General features: G+C 36.1%; 1 protein-coding gene and 1 non-coding gene across 4 annotated transcripts; one reads left to right on the forward strand and one right to left on the reverse strand.

Annotated features, from left to right (window-relative positions):
* The first annotated feature begins 990 nt into the window (after window positions 1–990).
* LOC106058861 (sulfotransferase 1B1-like) lies at window positions 991–20,336 on the forward strand. 3 transcript variants are annotated; one of them, XM_056006561.1, is made up of 9 exons: window positions 991–1,032; window positions 1,700–1,762; window positions 4,025–4,208; window positions 6,807–6,961; window positions 8,691–8,850; window positions 10,894–11,060; window positions 14,793–14,896; window positions 15,399–15,579; window positions 20,044–20,336. In XM_056006561.1, exons 3-9 carry the CDS (start codon window positions 4,093–4,095, stop codon window positions 20,154–20,156), a joined length of 996 nt encoding a protein of 331 aa, XP_055862536.1. In that variant the 5' UTR covers window positions 991–1,032; window positions 1,700–1,762; window positions 4,025–4,092; the 3' UTR covers window positions 20,157–20,336. The 3 variants fall into 3 exon arrangements, with proteins under 3 accessions (XP_055862536.1, XP_055862535.1, XP_055862537.1); XM_056006560.1 differs by lacking the exons at window positions 991–1,032; window positions 1,700–1,762 and adding an exon at window positions 2,803–2,932; XM_056006562.1 differs by lacking the exons at window positions 991–1,032; window positions 1,700–1,762 and adding an exon at window positions 3,665–3,682.
* On the reverse strand, window positions 17,265–17,381 carry LOC129922210 (U5 spliceosomal RNA). Its single transcript, XR_008774180.1, has one exon. It is a non-coding gene; the product is annotated as a U5 spliceosomal RNA (small nuclear RNA).
* Window positions 20,337–22,335: the final 1,999 nt, after the last annotated feature.

Raw genomic sequence — 22,335 nt, forward strand, 5'->3', positions numbered from 1 at the left:
GCAAGATAAGATAACCAATGAGGAAGTGCTTCGAATAGCAGGGTGCTAGGACATCCGCTCTGTTATCAGCAGCAGACGCCTTTGCTGGCTTGGCCACGTTCGTAGAATGCCAGTAGGTCGACTTCCACAGGACATTCTGTATGGCGATCTAATAGAAGGCAAGAGAGCCGCTGGTCGCCCACGTTTACGTTATACGGATGTATGCAAGCGCGACCTGAAGCTCTTCAGAATCGACACTAGTAGCTGGGAAGAGGTGGCACTGGATAGATCCACATGGAGAGAGAGCATAAAGGAAGGGTCACGGATTGCAGATGTCATACACAACAGAAGCAGAAAGAAGGGTGAAAATGCAACGGCGCCTGGTGATTACATATGCCCAAACTGCGATCGCAGCTGTGTATCAAGGATTGGCCTCTTTAGTCACACAAGAAGTTGCAAAGGGAAAAGATCGTCTCTCGATATTTTAAATTGCCACAGACATCAACTGGTAAATTTCACCCTCCATGAAGGAGTGATTGAAATAGGTATTGTAAGATAAATACAAAAGGAAAAGACAAATTTGTTTCCAATATAATGTGTATTAATTAAATTGTGACTTGTAATGTATTGTAAAAAAAAAAAGGGTTACGTTACTTTGAGTTGTCAGGTTCTATGAGTACATTGTGCCGTGTCTGTAGAGATGCTGGATTGCAACAAGTATAAAGTAATAAATAAATGCTGAAGACTTGTTCGATATTTTAATGTAATCTTTTGGCGTTCTGACGTACACCTTCACACCCAGACATGACCCCGATAGGTTTTTAATAAAAGTCTATGTAGTGCTCACGTACACATATTACTCTCAAGTTTTGTAAGCTGTCAGTCACATCATTTAAAAAAAAATTGGAGAATTAAGGTAGCCATTGACAGAAGGACTTTCGTCCTAATCATTCCGCCGCTGCCTAATTTCTGTCAGCAGGAAAACTGTCGCATGGTCTGGGGGACAAGTGTAGGGCGATAGAATGGGTTACCTCTCTTTCCTGGAGAAGTTTGGTAAGTAGGAATAAGACATGTAGGGCTGTAAGGACTTACTTATCTTATCTTATATAATACAGACGTTACTTCAAAACAGATGATTACGTCTTACACGTCATGCATTTAGTCATGCATATTAACCAATGACCTATATTCTGCTAAGTCACTGGATTTCCTGGCTAGCTCAGGCAACCCATTCCATGCTCTAATAGCACCAGGGAAGAAGGAGCATTTTGATGCCATTTTGAGGCGTTTATTTACCAGCGCAGTTACTCGGCTTACCTCGTGACTTCCTGACATGGTCAGTGAAATGGAAAAGTGGCCTGATGATGACTGAGCTGTCATGATGACGTGTCATTTCCTGATCGCGAGTACTCGGCTTACCCCGTGACTTCCTGACAAGATCAGTGAAATGGAAAAGTGGCCTGATGATGACTGAGCTGTCATGATGACATGTCATTTCCTGATCGCGAGTATTCGCCTTACCTCGTGACTACCTGACATGGTCAATGACAAGGGGAAAGTGGCCTGGGGGTAGCTGAGAAGAAGGGGGTTTCATGTAAGCAACCAACCGTTTTATTTTAGATTTTCTTTTTCTAAATGTCTATAATCTCTATATACTGAGCATTGAGAAAATACAACACTGTATCCGATTATTTGAGATCAAATTTCTTTTTTTCATCAGTGGATAGCAGTGATAGCACATCAATCTACTACTACGTCGATGTTTGGCATTCTGAGTAGCAAAGTAAGAAACATATTAGCACCTATGTCTAAGTTATTTGCTGTTTATATTTCTCAATGGAAGAAACAGCAAGTGAATTTCTAAATTTTACATCAATAGCAGCTTTGAAGAAACTGGACTGCAGAACAAATAGGGAAAGTAAGAACTAGTGCGCATGCGCGTTGTAATATTTTAAATGGTTAGTGATAAAGATATTTCTATGATTTAAAACAATAAAAACATTGAAAATACTTTTTTAAAAAGACGATACTTCCTTTTATAAAACTTATAGAGCTTATCTATGGGAAAGAACTCCACATTTACAGACAAATATCGTAATTTTGTAAGATTTAATTCCCTTTTTCGATGCTAAACGAAATAAATTAATTACCACTATTTAATTAACTAATTGGTTAGTTGTTTATTCATTTGTTATTAATTCATGTAGGCCTATTGTTAGGAACAAGGAATAGTCGTTCAAAGTTTCAGCTTGGTCCGAGAATGGGAAGAGGGAGAAATAACGTGGACAAGATTCGAACCCGAAAGGCACAGGGAGGTGGTGTAAGCTTTGTAAACATTGTTTCAGCAAGTTAGTCTATACATTTCTATATCTACGAACAATATTAATAGATGTTTTAAAACAACACATTCCGTCCACCTCTCTCTCTCTCTCTCTCTCTCTCTCTCTCTCTTACACACACAGAGACACACACAGAGAGACACATACACACAGAGAGACACACACAGACACACACACAGAGAGAGACATACACAGACAGAGACACACACATACACAGAGAGAGACACACAGACACACAGAGAGACACACACAAACACACAGAGAGACATATACACACAGAGACACACACACAGAGACACACACAGAGAGATACAGAGACACAGAGACACACACACAGAGATACAGAGACACAGAGACACACACACAGACACATACACACAGAGAGACACATACACACACAGAGACACGCACGCACGCACTATCTCTTCCTTTTCCCTACTCTGTTTACGTCCTGATTAAGATTTGTAATTAAAAACAAAAAAACAAAGCACCACGTGTGACCTAAATACATATTAATAGTGCGCACTAACAGACATGCTAACTAAAAAGATAAAGCAAAATAAATATTGACAACGCTCTGGTTCTGATACAAGGAATCATTTCATGCGCCTCAGGTATGGTACTTTTTTAAACTTTTTTTTTTTTTTTGCAGTTTTCCATTTTCCATTGAGAAAAAAAAAATGACTTTATCAGTGAGACGGTTTGTTTTGGAAGTTGCCGAAATTCCTATTATTAATTTCATTATGTCTCTAAAACTAATGTCCAGACTGGCAAGTTGTTTTAAATGATATACTGAAGTGATACAGCGTCCATAAGACTCCATGTTATATACATTATGTACATTTAAAAGTTCAACACAGAAAAGAAATTTGCATTCAATAATGATATTGTTAAGTAAAGTTCGACTTTCAGACATTGCGATCTATAAGGCAGATTAAATAATATTTGTAATGCAACCTCATTTGTAGCTTATTGGTGTTTATCTGGTTGTTTTCTTACAAACTCAGAAATTTACAATTTTAAAATAATTTGCACATTTCATAGGCCTACACAAAAGATAAAAAAATGCGATACATTTTACAAGCACTTTCTCTTTTTGTTTCTTTACAAATAGTACATGCTTAGCCTAGTTGCTTTTAGATTTATTGAAGCTTTCAAAAGAGGGTAAAATCTTGGCCAGGCTCTCCTCTTACTTAAATCCGGCCCTGTCACAGACTAAATCAATACGTTTTGGTGCGTATAATACAAAGATTACATTCCAAGTACCACTTCCATCGAACTGTGACGCTAGATTAGGACTAAGATTTTTAAAGGCTCAAACTAACCTATATAACAGCAGAAGGTAGTGAGGCAGTGATTAGTCTGTTAGTAAAATAGTACATAGCGCAATGTTTTATTTATGTTGTCGTGTTGTGCTGTGGTAGTGTGTTGCGCCTGATTTGTTTTATTGCTGTGTTTGCTGTGTTTTTAGTTATTTCTTTTTATTGTTGACGACATTGCATATTTTATTTCTTTTTACAGTTGTCGACATTATTTATTTTATTTCTTTTTATATTTGACGACATTACAATTTTGTATTATTTCGTTTTATAGTTGACGACATTACCTATTTTATTTCTTTTTACAGTTGTTGACATTACTTATTTAATTTCTTTTTATATTTGACGACATTACATATTTTAATTATTTCTTTTTTTTTTTTACAGTTGTTGACATTGCAAGTTGAAAAGATCTGCACTAGCATCTGACAGAAAGAAATTAACAACTCATTAGCATGAACGGCCACCAGAGCGCCACCGACAGCACCCCCACCTGTGACACAACAACCTCAAGCGCGGCACTCAAAGAATTTCTCAACAGCATTCCCAAACTGGCCCAGTTGACAGACAGGTGAAAATAGAGTTTAGCTCATTATGTTTTTGGTTAATTAGCGATATAATTATCTGTACAAAACGTCTAAGCCGATGTGGCACGAAATTAAGAGTTAATTGAATGCTGAACTTGATTGACATTTTTGTTTGTATCTCCCATTAGTCCACAGTATGCCAGGTATGTGAGAATTTGTTTGTATCTCTCATTAGTCCACAGTATGCCAGGTAGGCGAGAATTTGCTTGTTGAAGGAACGTCTGTATCTTATATGCAATTAGAAATGATTTATAAATGTTTACAGCCTCATGGAGGGCTTGTGACCAAGTGCGACCTCTCTTTTTCTTTGGCCCAGGAGTTTTTAAATATTTAGTGTTATTTCTATTCTTTAATAACCGTACTTTACTTAGGGTATACCATGATTGCTGATAGATTTTATATTATGAAAATAACAGACGCTACTTCAAATAAAGATGATTACGTCATAAGCGTGTTCCTATGTTAATCTAGTTATTCATGATATTCAATGACTTAAATTCTGCCAGTCATTGATTTTCCTGGCTGACTCAGGCAACCCATTCCATTCTGTAATGGCACTAGGGAAGAAGGAGCACTTGTACACATTTGTCCAAGCATATGGAATAAGGAATGTGCCTTTATCTTTGTGTCTTTCAGAGTATTTTTATTAAATTTTGTTTTTGTATTTGAAGATTATGGTTCAGTGTTTTATGTATAATTGCTACTTTACTTTTGAGTCTTCTGTCCTGAAGGCTTTCTAAATTTAGTGATTTTACTAACGGTGTTACTCTAGTCAAATGTGAATATTCGTTTGTTATGAATCTCACTGCTCTATTTTGAGTCTGTTCCAGTTTCTGAATGTTTTCTTGAGTTCTATGTGATATTAATATATTATAACGCATAACGTTACCTAAGTCTGAAAATTTATTTTTTTTCTATTGAAGATTATTTAATTAAAAGTTATCCACAATACACAATAATCAGCTATTAGTTTTAAAATATGACTTTTGATTTGATGCCACAAAGCTAAAAAAAAAAAAAAAGTATTAAAAATGTTAAACAAATGTCGAATGTATCAATGCTTCCATATTCTATACACAGGATACATAAGAAAAGTTTTTTAATTGTGGATTCGCCTTCATTTTATGATAATCTCCAGTTTGTTCTAGGTTAAAATATTAAACGGGTCAATTATACATTTCCTATTACGTCGTGACAAACGATGTGATCATGTGACCATAACTCCGCCTCGTTTTATTGGCCGAGTATTACCAAGGAACCAATTTTAAAACAACTCTCCTTTTTTATTATCCTGAGCACCGCCCCTCCCCAGCATGCAACTCATAAGGTCAAAGTTTACTTCTTCACCTTCACCATCGACTATCCCATAGTCTGTTGCAACGTTGATGCACCACACACGATTTGTTGACAGACTTTCTCCATTCCTCTCTGTCTTTTTGCCTTTCATAAGATCATTCTTTTATGTTTTTTTTTTTTCTTGTCGTTTTCTCTGTCTGCCTCTTCTTCTATTTTCCTGGTAATGTTCCCTGAAGGAAGGTTTTTGAGAGAACTGAGGACGTAGTGACGTGGCAATAGAGTTGTATATACTCTATCTACTTTTTAGCGCCATGTAAATTTAATTCTTAAATATGTGCAATTTTGGATGCTCAGAATTTAAGATAATAAAATCCTTGGGTGCTGTCACCACAGGGCGCTGACCTACTTGCATCTACTTTAGTTCTCCATACCTCTTTTCTGTGCTAAGATTATGACATCACGAGCAGTGGCGTAGCTTGGGAATTTTGTGGCCCCAGGGGGGAAGGCTTGCCCTCTTTTCGGGTCCCTGCATTTTGACATTCGACATCATGACATGAGATAAAGTACTTAATAAATATACAGTCTAATGTGTGGAATGCATGCAACAGGGTCACTAACCTATATAACCATGTGAATAGCAAGATAACATGGCAGTAATAAAATATTTAATGAAAAAAGAAAGTGACACTCATTTGGAAGCCTCCCCATCCTCCTCCCTTAGCTACGCCACTGATCACGAGTAATGATCTCGTTAAAGCTTACAAAATTGAATTTCCATTTATTCACAGCCTTGCTTAGAGGTTGTTTATTTTTATAAGCGAGATCAAATTCTTCTCCAAATAAATTTTTTTAGGCCATCGTTTCTTAAAATGACTGGAGTGGACAAAAAATGTCTCCCCCACAGTCTAAATAACATAACAACAAAACAAAAAGACAATACATCACTTAAAAGGTTCAGTTCTACAAACAGAAGATGTAAGTTATCTTGTTTGTTAAATGTATAGGGGATTATCATGATCAATCAAACAATGTCAAGGACGCTTAAGTGTTGCCAAATTAATACACAGAATTTGAGCTGCAAACATAAGAGCTTAGAAAATTAGAATCTTCAGTGCCAAAAAAAAAAAAGTAAAAAAATCAAACAACTTTAAAAAAACAACGTAGCATATCAACACCAAAAAATAGCTAACTATTTAAAGTTTTTTCCGCCACCGAATAAAATCTCTAATAGTTGTAGTTCTCTGCATGTCTGCCCTATATAATAACTCAATGTGGCACTCTCCCAGATTTGGAAACACTTTTCACTTCGGCAATGCTGGAGATTATTGGACTCAGGCGTTTGGCATTGGGGCTAACGCAGACTACAGGACACACACGAAGGACATTCGAAACATGGACATTCGAGATGACGACATCCTCATCTGTTCTTATCCCAAATCAGGTAACAAACATTCACCAGCTATGTGGGGAAAAACGAAAGCTTTCTAACAAAACGTATTGAGTGCTTTAAACTGAGGATTGGATCCTGACATTAGTTTTTGCTGACTTTTATGGTACCTGACATTTGGTGTACCTGACATTTGTTTTAACTGGCATTATTTTTAGCTGACATGTATTGCACCTGAATTTTATTTAGGTGACTACCTTTTTTTCACACACAAAATTTTTTTTTTTTAAATTAAGCAAAACTACAATTGCTAAATTTCATGAGCCTAGCGAAGGGAGGGGTTATGGTTCAACCTGGTCGTGCGGTTTGCGCGCTGGACTGTCGTTCGGATTTATCGATGGTCGAGGGTTTAAATCCTGCCAGCTCTGAAGGAACATCCGAAACATGTAAAACAAACAACAAACCTCATTCCAATAAAGATCATTGGACCTAAATAATATAGTAAATCAACGAGAAATTCAAACATTCTTGGAAAAACTAAAGCTCAATACTGTCAATAAGTTGGGGCTGAGATTAATCCCTGCCTTTAAAAAAAAAAAAACTAAAACGATATTATAGTTGCCACATGATTGTAGGCATGGGAAAGGTGGGAAGGGGGTGGGCGGGGGAGGAGAATCGTGTATAATATTTGGGACGTAAACCGAGGTTGTGGTAAAAATAAACTTAGTATATTTTATGTCAGTTAGCTAATAAATAACTACAACCAGAGAGACTGACAGACAGACTGACTGAATGACAGACAGACAGACATATAGATAGATACTGACTGAATGAATGAAAGACAGACATATAGATAGATACTGACTGACTGAATGACAGGCTGACTGACTGACAGATAGACAGACATACAGATAGATAGATAGATAGATAGATAGATAGATAGATAGATAGATAGATAGATAGATAAATAGATAGATAGATAGATAGATAGATAGATAGATAGATAGATAGATAGATAGATAGATAGATAGATTACTTGATGTTTTTCAACCTCCCCCAATATCGTCTGAAGAGTTCTCTAGTGCCAAATAATGTCTATCTGCTTTCGCTATTTTTTTTTCAAATGCTTATATCGACTCACTCTGTCTGTCCGTCCGTCCGTCCGTCCGTTTGAACTCGTTATTTCTCCCACTCCCATTCTCGGATCAAGTTGAAACTTTGCACAATTGTTTATTGTCGAAGACAACACATTACTCAATAAAAAAATAGCTATTTAACTAGTAAAGGAAAGAAAAGTTCCCCTTTCAGACCCTGCGATCTATAGGGCAGATGATGTTAAAGGTCATCTGTTTCTTTGGCCAAGGGCTAGGTTAACGAGCAGGATTTTTTTGTGGCTAGCACAACGACCAACCGCCTTCACTTTCTCCAACTTTAGTCAGGTACCCATTAGAGTAGGGTGAACTCAGAGGCGCCCTAAAAATCCCGAAATTTAAAATCCCAGTCTTCAGCGAGATTTCTATTCGGAAGCCAAGCGCTTAACCCGTCATCCACCGCATCCCCTCCCCCCAGTTAATTAATTATTTAAATAGCGGTAATTAATTTTGCTTGGTATCCAAAAAGTGAAATAATTCTGACTGTATTGAGAAATAGGTCTGTAAATTAGAAGTTATTCACCTTAGATTAGCCCTTACTTTTCTCAAAACATTTTAAAATATTACGCTTGTTTTTCACTTTCCACCCAAGCCAGTCGTAAAAATTATTTCTATTTTCGACCACTCCTCAGGTCTACACTGGCATATTGAGGTTATCAAAATGTTGCTGAACCAATCAAAGAATCTAACTGATGAGGATATTACCGGACACTGTTTTCTAGACGCTGTTCCCAGTGAGTTATTCAGCAGCTTCAAAACCCCAAGACTACTGGTCACTCACGTGCCTTTTAGGTAATTAGTTGTTTTTTTTTTTGGTGTGTTAACCATCAGACCAGTAAGAATTTAGTAAAGTCGAACAGACTAATCCGCCATTGTTAGGTTATAATCATTTTGTTGTTTGTGATATGATGTCTGTATATTCACTTTGAAACTTGTTGGAGCCTAAATATGGTGCAAAAAGATGTGGCCTTTAATTTAATCGTGACTACGTTGTAAATAGTAATGTCTCAATCAATACAGTTATCAGGTAATTGTAGGCCTACATTATTGTTTATAAGTACATGTTGTCTGCAAGCTCAACATGAGAACCGCAGGCATCAACCAAAATATGTGGGAGGGAGATAGCCCAAGACCGTACAGCATCGAGACAGACTGCACGTGCTGGTACGATCTTCGCCGAGAGCAAAATAAACGAAGCTGCGTCTGTCAATAGAAAGAAAAAGAAAGCTGCCCTGCCATATTACATGTTACGCATTCTAATCGGGTCAGTGTTGAACATATCGGCATCTTAAGGATAAAGACTACCGATCGTCCAGTTAAAATATCCTCAACTTAATAGGAAGTGCTGTCTGCTGCTAATTAGTTTATGTTTTACTAATTACAATACCTCTATTCAGCTGTCACATTGATGGGCAAAATCTGGATTGACACGGATCTCGAAAATGGCTCTAACGATTTTCTTAGAAATTTGACAGTTGATGTATATTTTTGTGAAAAAAAATTGCAAGCTCGGCCAACTGGGAAAACTCTAGTTTGACCGGTAACATTTTTCAAAGTATAAAAAGACATACATTTAAATTTGGCTAGAGAACTTGAAAATATTTATCTTGAATGGAGTAAGCCATATCTCTTCAGGGGAGGTATCCCTGAAAATCTTATTTTTGTTATTTCTAAAGCTAGGCCTTTGAAATTTGTTATGGTTACATATAATGATATTCTATAATAAATAATACTAAAAAAAAAGTTTTTTGAATGATGGTTGCCATGGTAACGGCGGCCATCTTGTTTATTGTATACAAATTAAAACTCAGAATTTTGTAAAAACTATTGATCAGAAATAGATGAAATTGAATTAAAAGATAAGAAAAAAAGATCCTCTAAATTGATACAACGTCAGAATTAACAATTTAAGTATGTTAAATTTTTTACAAATTTTTGAATTTTTAGTATATTTTAGACCTTAAAAACAGGATATATATTAATTAAAATTACTTTAAAAAAAAAAAGTAAATAAAATATTGAAAAAAACTCATTGTACGAGTAAAGTAAATGATGTCCTTAAGAAGTGTTTCAAATTTCATCAAAATCTATCAAGTAGTTTAGGAGAAATTCCTAGTAAGGTATAATGACATGTGCAAAAACTAACATTTTGAGAAAAATGAGTTTAAAGTATAAATTTTATTAAGATTTTGTCTCAAAACCCTTACAAAAACATAAAAAAAAACATGTTTTAGAAACAGATTTAAGCAATAAAAATGATTGTAATGTAATGAGCAATGATTGATCTACTTAATTATGTTATTAGTTAAAAATCGATATCCTAGACCCAAAACTCGATTTTCTCTAGGGAAACCTCCCCTTCAGGGATGTATCCAATGTGATCCTATTCATTAAAGCGTTTTATAAATTAATATTAATGAACATTTTCTAAGTCTATATCTAGAGGCATATCATTGGCATATTTTAAAGCCTTTTAGATTTTGGGGTGGAAGGGAGGCAGTGTCTTTTGAAAGAGTGTTGTATATATATCTCTATCTGTAAAATGTTAAAATGTTTTACATGTTTCGGATGTTCCTTCAGAGTTGAAGATAGTTTACTTCCTAGTCCAAACCTCCCGCAGGACGACGGGGGTTGGGAGCGGGCAGGGTTTGAACCCTCGACCGTCGATAAATCCAAACGACAGTCCAGCGCGCAAACCGCACGACCAGGCAGCCATCCATATCTATATATCTATATCTATAGGCGTCACTTAAAGTAGGGCCTAGTTGTGTAAATAAACAAATATAACTTTTTACTCACAAACTAGATTATCTTCCCCTATTTTTTTGTCCCTAGACACATTCCGAAACAAGCTTTAGAGAAAAAGATTAAAATTCTAGTTTTGGAGAGAAACCCAAAGGATGTCCTGGTGTCTTTCTACAACCACGTGTACAATCATCTGCCACCCCTCAACTATCCAGGGACCTTTGAACAGTTCTTTCAGTTGTATTTTGAAGTTGGCTGTAAGTCAGAGATTTTTTGTGTGTATGCTTTAATTAATTTGCACACCTCACGGAAGTATCATCCATCTATAGCTCGCACTATGTCTATTAATCAGTGTGACCTATCTATACGTTTGCTTGTGTTTCACATCTCTGTTTATTAAGAAACCCATTTTTATTTTTAAAAAAAACAACAAGAAAAACATACCAAATACTTTTAAACACAAAAACACACAAAAAAAAAAAACCAAGGCTTAATTGTTCGTTTGTATCTGTATCAAGAGAAGATGTTTCAGCCAAAGCAGCCTTTACGCCAAATATTTGATTCAAATAAAGTTATCTCTTAAAAAGGTTTCTGAGCTTGTGCGGACATTAAACAGATGTCATATTTTTTTAAAATATCTTTTGAAAATAAAAATCAATGGCAGCACTCACATATATATTATGGGGAAGAGGGAAGCATGTCATTACCCTCTGACTTATTTTATATTAATGAAATAATCAAAATACAATTTGGTGGATGGGGATAGAGCTCGTACTAAACATACAATAATCTAGTCATGTGAAATAAACTCTTATATAAAAGTATCGTGTTTCTTAAATTATAGTCAGAATATCTTGCGCCAAAAGGGCTCGCGCCAAAACGACTGCGCCAAAACGGTGGCACCAGAAAACGGCTGCGCCAAAACGTCACGTACCGCATTCAATTACAGAGCTAATCTAGATATAGCTCTATGATTAAACGAAATCAGAGTACGATCTAGGTCATTAGGGTTACTCGAGAATTAATGTTCGCGTGAATGACATTTTTTTTTTTTAACAATAGCTTACCAGGTGAAATATATTGGCTGCTTGTGGTATTACGAACCCTGAGATAGGTAACCTACTAATCTAAAAATAACTATGTGGATGGGTGCGTTTCCTTAGTATGTCAAATTTTTCTATTTAGATGTAGCCATGTAAATCTAGAGCAGGGGTTCTCAACCTGCGTGTCGCGAACCTTTTGAGGTCGATTGACGGACGATTCGCCAGGGGTTGCCTAAGGCCATCGGAAATATTTTTTTTTTTTGGGGGGGGGGGGGTTTCCACCGTGTACAACATGAGATTGTACAAAGTTTTTTTCATTGAAATGTACACTTTTTGTATTGCCATTCCTGGCAAGATAGTGCAGTGGAATCAATCAGATTAACTTCCAGCATCTAATTGTTGCCGCATACGTTTTAACAGCTTAAAATTAATGTAAGTTACGTGACGCCTTTTCGAAACGATAGATATCGTTTGTACGATGACGTCCTGAAATAATAGACCTCATTCGCCAATCGTAAACAAACAACATTTAGCCACATGATAATATTGATAAAACAATGAAAATTACGTATCACGTGACGGCCTGTATGGATTGCGTAATTTGTATAGAAGATATAGAGGCAAAATGTTGTTTGTTTACGATTGGTGAATGAGGTCCATTGAAAAGCTGTTTCGGTTATAATTAATAATACGCCATCGTTTAATAGTCCATCTTGTAATAGTTTTAGTAGAGAGAGAGCACAGGAACAAAACATTAACTTGGATCTCTATCAAAGGAGCGTAAAGAAAACAAATTATAGTTTCGACTTTGTTACGGTATATTTTTAATTTAATGGTTTAAGCAGGAATTATTATTATAGCTTTTATATAGCGCTACTTTCATGCTTAAAGCATGCTCACAGCGCTTTTGGTCCAATCTCATCTGTGGACCAGTGAGGGGGGGGGGTATCTAGGAGTTGGTTTTCCGTGCTGCCTTTAGGCGCTCAGTAAACGCACTTCTGCCCGAGTCGGGTGTCGAACCTCGAGCCACCTTCTAGGTAGCCAAGCCAAGTTCAAGCCTCTCGACCTCGCTTCCCACAATCCAAAAAATCCAAAAACCACCAACGTGTCATTTGTAACAAAGTGCTATAAGCCGAATATATTAAACCGAAGTAACTGTAACGGAGTGTAACGTCGGTTTCTCTTTAAGCAAACCTCTTTTTGGCGACTACAACAGCACGTGACGTAAAGTAGATATTGGGTTAGGGTTAGGAGAAATCTCTTTGGGAACTATTTGTGGCGTCTGCTCAGCTGCTACTCAAAGTTGGCTAGTATGCTGGTCTGGGTTTCAACGTTTGGTACTGAATGAGTCTCCGTAAATCATGGTAAGTCATAGACAACTATTGTTAATGAAGTCACTGCCACAAGAATTACAATTAGCATTGAACAACGTCATTGCAAGGATCAAATGCAACATGCCTAGGGCCGGCCCTGTTCCCATTATAGGATCAAGTTGAAACTGTGGCACAATTATTTATTATCGATGACAACATGTGAATCAATGAAACAAAAAAAAAATTTAATTAATCAGTTAGTCATAATTAATTAATTGTGTTTTATACAGAGACAATTGGGCCTACTAAGCTTACTTCGTTCGCTAAAATTTTAAAACAAACAATAGAATATAAAACCTTCTACTTTTATAAGTACTTGGATAGCTCAGTGGCTAACAAGTTGGACTTTCATCAAGGATTCTAAGAGTTCGGATTCGGACTCGAGCAACTTAAAAAAAAAACTTTTGTAAAAGCAGCACGGAAACCTTCTCACAGATACACCTCCCCCCCCCCCTTTTTTTTTCCCCTCTCCACTGCACTGGCCTACATAAAGGATTGGACCATTGCGCATGGGATAATAAGCACAAAATCTGCGTTAAACAAAAACATCTAATTCAAATATTTCTAATCGCACTAGTTAGCCAAGATCTACTAAAAAATTAATTGCACAATTAATTTAAAATAATGGATGCAATTTCACTCCGTTTTAGGGCCATGTCCTCCGTCCGGCAAGCAGTGACCAAAATAGTGAACATGTCCGGCTTTGGTTGTGTTGGTTACCCTTCAGTCTGATTCATCCATCTTGGACATATCTTCTGGTTCAAATAAATCGTACACTGTAAAACTATATTCATCTTATCTTATATAATACTGACGTTACTTCAATAAAGAAGATAATTACGTCCTAAGCGTCATGCAGCTAATCATGCGTATTAACCATTGACCTAAACTCCGCCAAGTCACTGGTTTTCCTGGCTAGCTCAGGCAACCCATTCCATGTTCTAATAGAGCTAGGGAAGAAAGAGTATTTGTACAAATTTGTCCTAGCATATGGGACGAGGAATTTGACTTTATCTTTGTGTCTTTCTGAGTATTTTATTCAGTAGCATATTTCTAAGACGAAGCAACATTGTCTTAAATTTAATTTTGTGAGAAGACTGCCTCTGACTTACTCAATAAGGAGGTTAGTTCCCCTTTTTTTGTCCACTGTGAGGCTGTGAGGTGCCTGTTCGTCAATCAGCTAAATATGTTTTTTTCCGAAATAAAAATTCACAGATCTTTAGGATCTCCAAGTAACAGATTACACTTGAACATTTTAAATATACAAACATCACTGTTCACTTTTCAGGAAAAATGCTTTCAAAGGTATGTCTTCTTTCTGTCTTGCAGATGATTTTAAGTAGCAGTTGCATGACAATACATCCTATTTATAAGTTTGTCAAAACCTGAAGATATGTATGATTGAATTTAGATCGTTTTGATTGCAAAAGCATAAATCATTAAAAAAAAACGGAGTAGAAACCGGACATTTTCACTTGTTAGGCCGACGCTTGCCAGAGTTAAAAAAAGAGGACATCTTTTCTTGCCAGATGTCTGGTAACCCTGGTTACATTACATATCCATTTGTTTCCAGATCTCTTCGGAAACATATTTGATTACGTCATGGAGTGGCAAAACGGAAGAGAAGCCAATCCTCAAGTACATTTCTTAGTGTCTGTCTTTGAAGACATGAAAACGGTAAGATAAAAGATACTATAGCATTAAGATACTTCAGCATTAAGATACTGTAGCATTAAGATATTTTAGCATTAAGATACTGTAGCATTTAGATACTGTAGCATTAAAATAATGTAGCATTAAGATACTGTAGCATTTAGATAATGTAGCATTAAGATAATGTAGCATTAAGATGCTGTAGCATTAAGATACTGTAGCATTAAGATACTGTAGCATTTAGATAATGTAGCATTAAAATAATGTTGCATTAAAATACTGTAGCGTTTAGATAATGTAGCATGGAGATGTTGTAGCATTAAGATACTGTAGCATTTAGATAATTTAGCATGGAGATGTTGTAGCATTAACATACTGTAGCCTTAACTTCAAGTTATTGTAGCAAAAGTTCATCGGGCCAAATATACCCGCAGGCCGTGATTTGGGCAACTATGATCTATAGAATAAATTCTTCTAAAGCTCCTAATATTCGAGCCTCTTATAAAAGTTGTCTCTCTTTGTCCAGGACCCAGTCAGAGGCGTTAAAAGGCTGAACACATATCTAGGGAGTGGGTGCAGTGATAAGCTGTGTGAACAAATCGCCGCCGCCTGCAGCTTTGAGAAGATGAAGAAACACAAAGACGAGACGGCATCTCCTCTAATGAAGTCGGTGTTCAAACATAACAAACTGGCCATTTACAGGAAAGGTAAGCTGTCTGCAGAGATGTATTTACAGGAAAGGTAAGGTGTCTGCAGAGATGTATTTACAGGAAAGGTAAGCTGTCTGCAGAGATGTATTTACAGGAAAGGTAAGCTGTCTGCAGAGATGTATTTACAGGAAAGGTAAGGTGTCTGCAGAGATGTATTTACAGGAAAGGTAAGCTGTCTGCAGAGATGTATTTACAGGAAAGGTAAGCTGTCTGCAGAGATGTATTTACAGGAAAGGTAAGCTGTCTGCAGAGATGTATTTACAGGAAAGGTAAGCTGTCTGCAGAGATGTATTTACAGGAAAGGTAAGGTGACTGTAGAGGTATATTTACAGGAAAGGTAAAGTGTCTGTAGAGGTGTATTTACAGGAAAGGTAAGCTGTCTGCAGAGATGTATTTACAGGAAAGGTAAGGTGACTGTAGAGGTGTATTTACAGGAAAGGTAAGCTGTCTGCAGAGATGTATTTACAGGAAAGGTAAGGTGACTGTAGAGGTGTATTTACAGGAAAGGTAAGCTGTCTGCAGAGATGTATTTACAGGAAAGGTAAGGTGACTGTAGAGGTGTATTTACAGGAAAGGTAAAGTGTCTGTAGAGGTGTATTTACAGGAAAGGTAAGGTGTCTGCAGAAATGTATTTACAGGAAAGGTAAGGTGTCTGTAGAGGTGTATTTACAGGAAAGGTAATAAAGGTAAGGTGTCTGTAGAGGTGTATTTACAGGAAAGGTAAGGTGTCTGTAGAGGTGTATTTACAGGAAAGGTAATAAAGGTAAGGTGTCTGTAGAGGTGTATTTACAGGAAAGGTAAGGTGTCTGTAGAGGTGTATTTACAGGAAAGGTAAAGTGTCTGTAGAGATGTATTTACAGGAAAGGTAATAAAGGTAAGGTGTCTGTAGAGGTGTATTTACAGGAAAGGTAAGCTGTCTGCAGAGATGTATTTACAGGAAAGGTAAGGTGACTGTAGAGGTGTATTTACAGGAAAGGTAAGGTGTCTGTAGAGGTGTATTTACAGGAAAGGTAAGGTGTCTGTAGAGATGTATTTACAGGAAAGGTAAGGTGTCTGCAGAGATGTATTTACAGGAAAGGTAAGGTTGGCCACATAGTTCCCTAGTTGATGTAAAAGCGGAACATCAAACAACTCATAGTTCATGTGTAATTAGAGTTCCATGTGAGAGATTGAAATCAATTTCTGGCGAACAGAGTTTTAAAGTTGTCTATGCTCTCAATCTAGAGTCTAGTTATAGCGGCCCTATATTCAGTTCTGTAAAGAAAAAAAAATTAAATTACCTATAGATCTGTGGGTTTGAGCTTAATTCTAACTTTGAACGTGCGTTTACTAATCATCACACTGTGAACAAGAGAGACTTTCTATTGACTCACTAAAGCCTGAAGGGTATTTTTAAAAACGTTTTTCATGGAGTTCCACAAGTAATCTATGATTGTGCAAATGATGAGCCTCCGTGAATACGGTAAAAATATAGTATTAAATAGTACTTTTGTAGCCTCCTCTTCATAATTATCCTAAATACAAATAATTAATTAATATTAGCTGTAGGTTTTGTACCATTGATGATTCTTGTGACTCTTCCTAGAGAGTGGGGCTGGTAATAAATGCTATAACGACCAAAGGAAAATTCTAATTCTCGAAAAGACTTGTCTTCATTTACCATTCAATACTTTGGATTATGTACCCTACAATGTAGGGCTTGAAAAATTGAGATTTAGACTCATTAAATTGCTCCTCTGCACGGAAATCTTTAGTAAAAGGCGAAAGATTTACACGTTAGTGCAAGGAAGCCAGAGTAACAAACATTGAGGTGTAGAACGACCCCATTTAAAAAAATTTGATATAAAATAGGTTCATATTTGTATGCATCTTTGACATATTATCTTTAAAAATCAAAAGAAATTCTTGGTAATGCAGGTTGCACAATATTTATTAGCTTTTGCTTATTAATTTGTGTTTAGTAATTTAAAAACAAATGATATAACAGTTGCATTTTATTACTTATAAAAAGTCGTTTGCCTTATTGATAGTATTGTAGGAGTTGCCTCCTCGTGCATTTGCAAAGGGTAGTTAATTTTTTGTGGTTGCATCCCCTTCTATAATTTTCTCTATCGTGTCATTATATACAGATCACCAAAATAGTGTTTGCAAAGATTTAACACAGTCTAATAAATATTTTTTTCATACATAGTAATAATTATAATAATCTTTATTATTCATAAGGGCTTTCTGAGCAGAAGGATAAGTGTTGGTGGATAACTGTTGTAGGTCCTGCTTATAGTTGTAAATAATAGCACGGTGGCAACTTAAATCAACATTTATTACACAAAGCACTCATGAGGTTCGAACTTTTATTTTTAAACTACCACGTACTTTGCCTTAAAGGTCCATTGATCTCGGGATCTCGGGTATATGGTAAATTTCAAGCTACTCGGAATTCGCTTTCTAAACAACAAAGCTTTATAAATGCCGTGTGTAAAAGAAGTGGATTGAATGGAATGATATTTTCTGTAGACTTAAGTTGCCGTGAACAGAATTCGGGCTAATACAAATAGGGTTTACCAGACGACGGGTAAAAGGAGGGAGTGTTCTCCATCGTGGGGGTCGTGTCCTTCGACCAGCAGGCATCGGACTAAATTATGAAAATGTCCTTCTTTGTTGCTTACTGATGGCAAATATTTAACAAACCTTTACATCTGACATTTTTCGTGAACAGGGTTTGGTTTATTCCGGTCTAATCAAGATAAACGTGTTTCTTAGAACTCTACTTGATCTGTGTTTTGTTGCATTGGTAGGCTAGTTCAGGGGTCGGCAACCTGCGGCTCGCGAGCCACGTGCGGCTCTTTGGATGTTAAGCTGCGGTTCTTTGGTTCCATACTCAAATATTATTTACTTTATCGAAAAAAATTGAATCGATTAACTAAAATTAGGCACCGATTCAATCTCTCAGCCACTTGTACTTTTCACCGCACCCCTCCCCATGTCTTCAAATATAACATATTTGCAGGTGGAAGAACTCCACTTTCTTCTGCCTTATCAATGATATAGATGAGTCTTGCCACATAAAAGACACGGCACAAGTTGGCTTTCTGTCAGGTATAATATCTCATAATATGTCTTCCCAAGGATTGCTAGTGCTCTCGTGACAAACTAGCGGAAAAGATTTATCGAATGCCGTGCAAAACTGCCTTGAAGACAATAAGATCGATTTAAATAAACTCGTTTCAATAGCAACTGATGGAGCCAGAAGTATGGCAGGAAAAAATAAAAGAAGCATCTGCGAGTAAATGAGCTGAATCTAAAACAACAAGAAAATGAAAACCCAGCCGATGTTTTGGTAGAAGATAAGAGCGGTGACTGAGCAGTAAAGAGCTTGGCTTTCTACTTTGGCTACTGGGCTTATAAAAAGTAAAGCTTTCTGGAGCGGATAATTTACAGATTTGAAAAGCAAGTTGGAAGAGTTGGAGGTCCAGAAATGTATGTACGTAACGCAACAAAAGTGGACCGCTTTCAAAGAAATGCCGCGAGATGAGGCACTTATTATATTCGACGCATGGAATTGTCCACCAGATTTCTACAGTGAAGTGAAAAGGTTGGCAATTGGAGTAGGCCTACTAACTATATTCGGATCGACATATTCATGAGAGCAATTAAGCGCTCTCTTGCATGAATAGCCAACTAATACTTGAAAATTTAGAGTCTTGTTTGAAACTAAAAACAACAAGTTATGAGCCAAATGTATCCAGACTTCCTAAAACCAAAGCTACATTGAATTTGTTCGCTCATTTGTTTTGTTATTGAAGTACAAGTTAGTGTTGTATGTATTCTTTTAATTTATTTACATTCATAATAAATAATTATCTAATAATCCCATATATATACATATTATGTAATTTGTTGAGAAAAACACTAGTCATAAGTAGATTTGATTTTATTTTGAATAAATCGATTTGTTTTTATTCATTAAAGAACTTTATTTATCCGAGTACTATTTATAGTTGGCAGGAAAAAAACTGTGTTGCTCTTTAAAAATTTTGAAATTTAGTAAATTGTAATTTTTGGCTCTTCCGAATATAAAGGTTGCCGACCCCTGGTCTAGACACTTATAGTCGGTACCCCATCAAAATAGCGACGACAAAAAAGCGCCGACAAAATAGCGCGAACAAAATAGCGCCGACAAAATAGCGCAGAAAAAATATATTTAATCATTTTGAAAGAAATACTTAAGATATCGTAAATAAAGGCGGTTCGGAAAATACTTCTGACACCATTTTGTAAAATCACCCTGTAAATAATTGATGTTGTGACGCAATAATGCAATGTCTTTGTTTGCACACTAGTTTTTATTCGTATAGGTTAAAGTTATACAAAAACCTAAACTATACTCAGTACAATAGAACTTTGTTTAGAGTTCCTTTCACTAATAAGTACTGACACAATCATTTGGTATTAACCTTGCAGGTGAAGTGGGAGACTGGAAGAACTGGTTCACTGAGGCCATGAATGAACAATTTGATCAAGAATACAAGAAAAGAATGTCTGACTACAAATCTGTCTACAAATACACACTCTGACATTGTCACTTGTCATCTGCGTTGGTAGATATTAATTAAGTGTTGGGATTAAAAATGAATATGTAATGTTTTCTATTTAATATTTCGACATTTCAACGCAAATTTATTTTTGGCTTTATTTGTTGTTCAATTATTACCCGAATTGGGTCACGGAATTCCGAATAAAATTATGACTTGAAATGTTTGTCTGTTATTTTTATTTGACCAAGTTTAGACCAACTCACTCTGTCACGTTTGGACACAAACATTTGAGCACGTTATTTCTCCAACTTCCTAGTCTCAGATCAAGTTAAAACTTTGCACAATTATTCACTGTCAACGTAAATCAACCCACAAATTAAACTTATTTGTTAATTAATTAATAAAATGAAATTACATGATGGATTGAAAATAATGTATGCGTTTGAATTTAACTTTTCGTATGTTAATTTTTTTGGTATATTTACCTTTTTTTTTTCAACTTTTGTTTTTGGACCCGGGGGGGGGGGGCTACGTTTTTATTTTATTATGAAATGTTCAAATGTTTAGTGAACCGTTACCCTTAACCCCAACCCCACAAAAAAAATATTGATTCCAAAAATATATTTTTCATCACAGGTGGACACTATTTAGTTTGAGATACTCATGATCTTTACAACTGTGGAAGTTGTTGGACTATGTGATCTGAGCCCTCCAATGTGAGAATAAAGCCAAAATCAGAGTTCCCTAACATTCATAAATTCAAGAAGAATAACTCCTTCAGTTAGATAAAAATAGATTTGTTTAAACCAAACTATTTATAAAGTTTAACGAATCTTATCTTATAAATTACAGACTTCAAAAGAGAAGATAGCTATATTATCTAGTCATGCGTGTAATTAGAGGCCTAAACTCTGCTAGGTCGTTGTCTCCCCTGGCTTATTGAGGTCACAATCTCACATACTTTGTTGACAAATGAATTACCCCCTAAGGACATCGATGTCTATGCAATTCACCTAACAATGCTCTAGGAAGAAATGACGATTCGATTCTAGAATGTAATAAATTTAAATATAAATGACCATTATTAAACATATGTTACTAATGTTCTAATTGAGTTGCAGGAAAAAAAATACATTTATAAAATTGTCTTCAGTAAAAAGAATGTTAACATAGGAAGCAGTGATATGGCCGCACTTAAATGTTCCTGTGAAATTCCAAACCTGTGGTCGAAAATGAAATTTTATCAGCATGCATGATTAAACTTGATTTAGTGCGTAACAAACTTAATGAGCAAGCAAAGAAATAGACTGGATGTAGCCACTAGAGGAGACCTTCGCCTTATTTTGTTTTTGGCTAATATACAACTTGAAATTTCTAATATTGTCAGACTGCAGGAGGCATAAGGTTCCCATTAGCTTGATTTCATTCTTAGTGAATTCAGGAAGCAATAACAATATTGGTACTAAATAATTAATAATAATTAAATAATTAATTTACAATAAAACCTGAAAATAGTAGTCCCTAATATTCAATAACTTTAAAAAGGTATTATTTTAAGGATTTGAAAGTAAGTAATGACAATGAGATTAATTTCTGTATGTAGTCCCTGCAACTTATTTGACAAAATTTTTTAATAATAAGTTATAAAATTAACGGTCTGTTATTGACAACATGAACATTAATTAATTTAAAAAGGACATTTTATTCAAACTTGCCTTCTCGCGCTTCTTTATTAGTGTTTTGCTTAGAGGGGGGGGGGAGCGCTGGAGGATTTTTTTAAAAGACAAAAATACGAAAAGGGGCGATAGGCCGTAAACGGTTGAAGACCACTGCGAGTCTAGTGGCTCAAGGGAAAAATAGTATTTGAAGAGAAGCGTGTCCTGAATATGTTCAAGGCAAGAATAGAATACAGTTATCTACCTTCCCCCCCCCCCCCCCCGCCGCTGCCCCGTTTCTTGGTTTGCGTGATGGAACTAGACATTATAATGGACCTCATTCACCAATCGTAAACAAACAACATTTAGCCACGTGATTCTCTATCTCTTCTATACAAATTACGTCATCCATAAAGGCTGTCACGTGATACTTTTTTTTCCATTGTTTTATCAATATTATCACGTGGCTAAATTGGTTTGTTTACGATTGGTGAATGAGGTTCATTACCGTCACTTGTGGTACACAGTTTCAATTTTAGGTCATGCGCAGTGGCTACTCCTGA

Source organism: Biomphalaria glabrata, chromosome 12 (assembly GCF_947242115.1).
Source record: "Biomphalaria glabrata chromosome 12, xgBioGlab47.1, whole genome shotgun sequence".
Lineage (NCBI taxonomy): Eukaryota > Metazoa > Mollusca > Gastropoda > Planorbidae > Biomphalaria > Biomphalaria glabrata.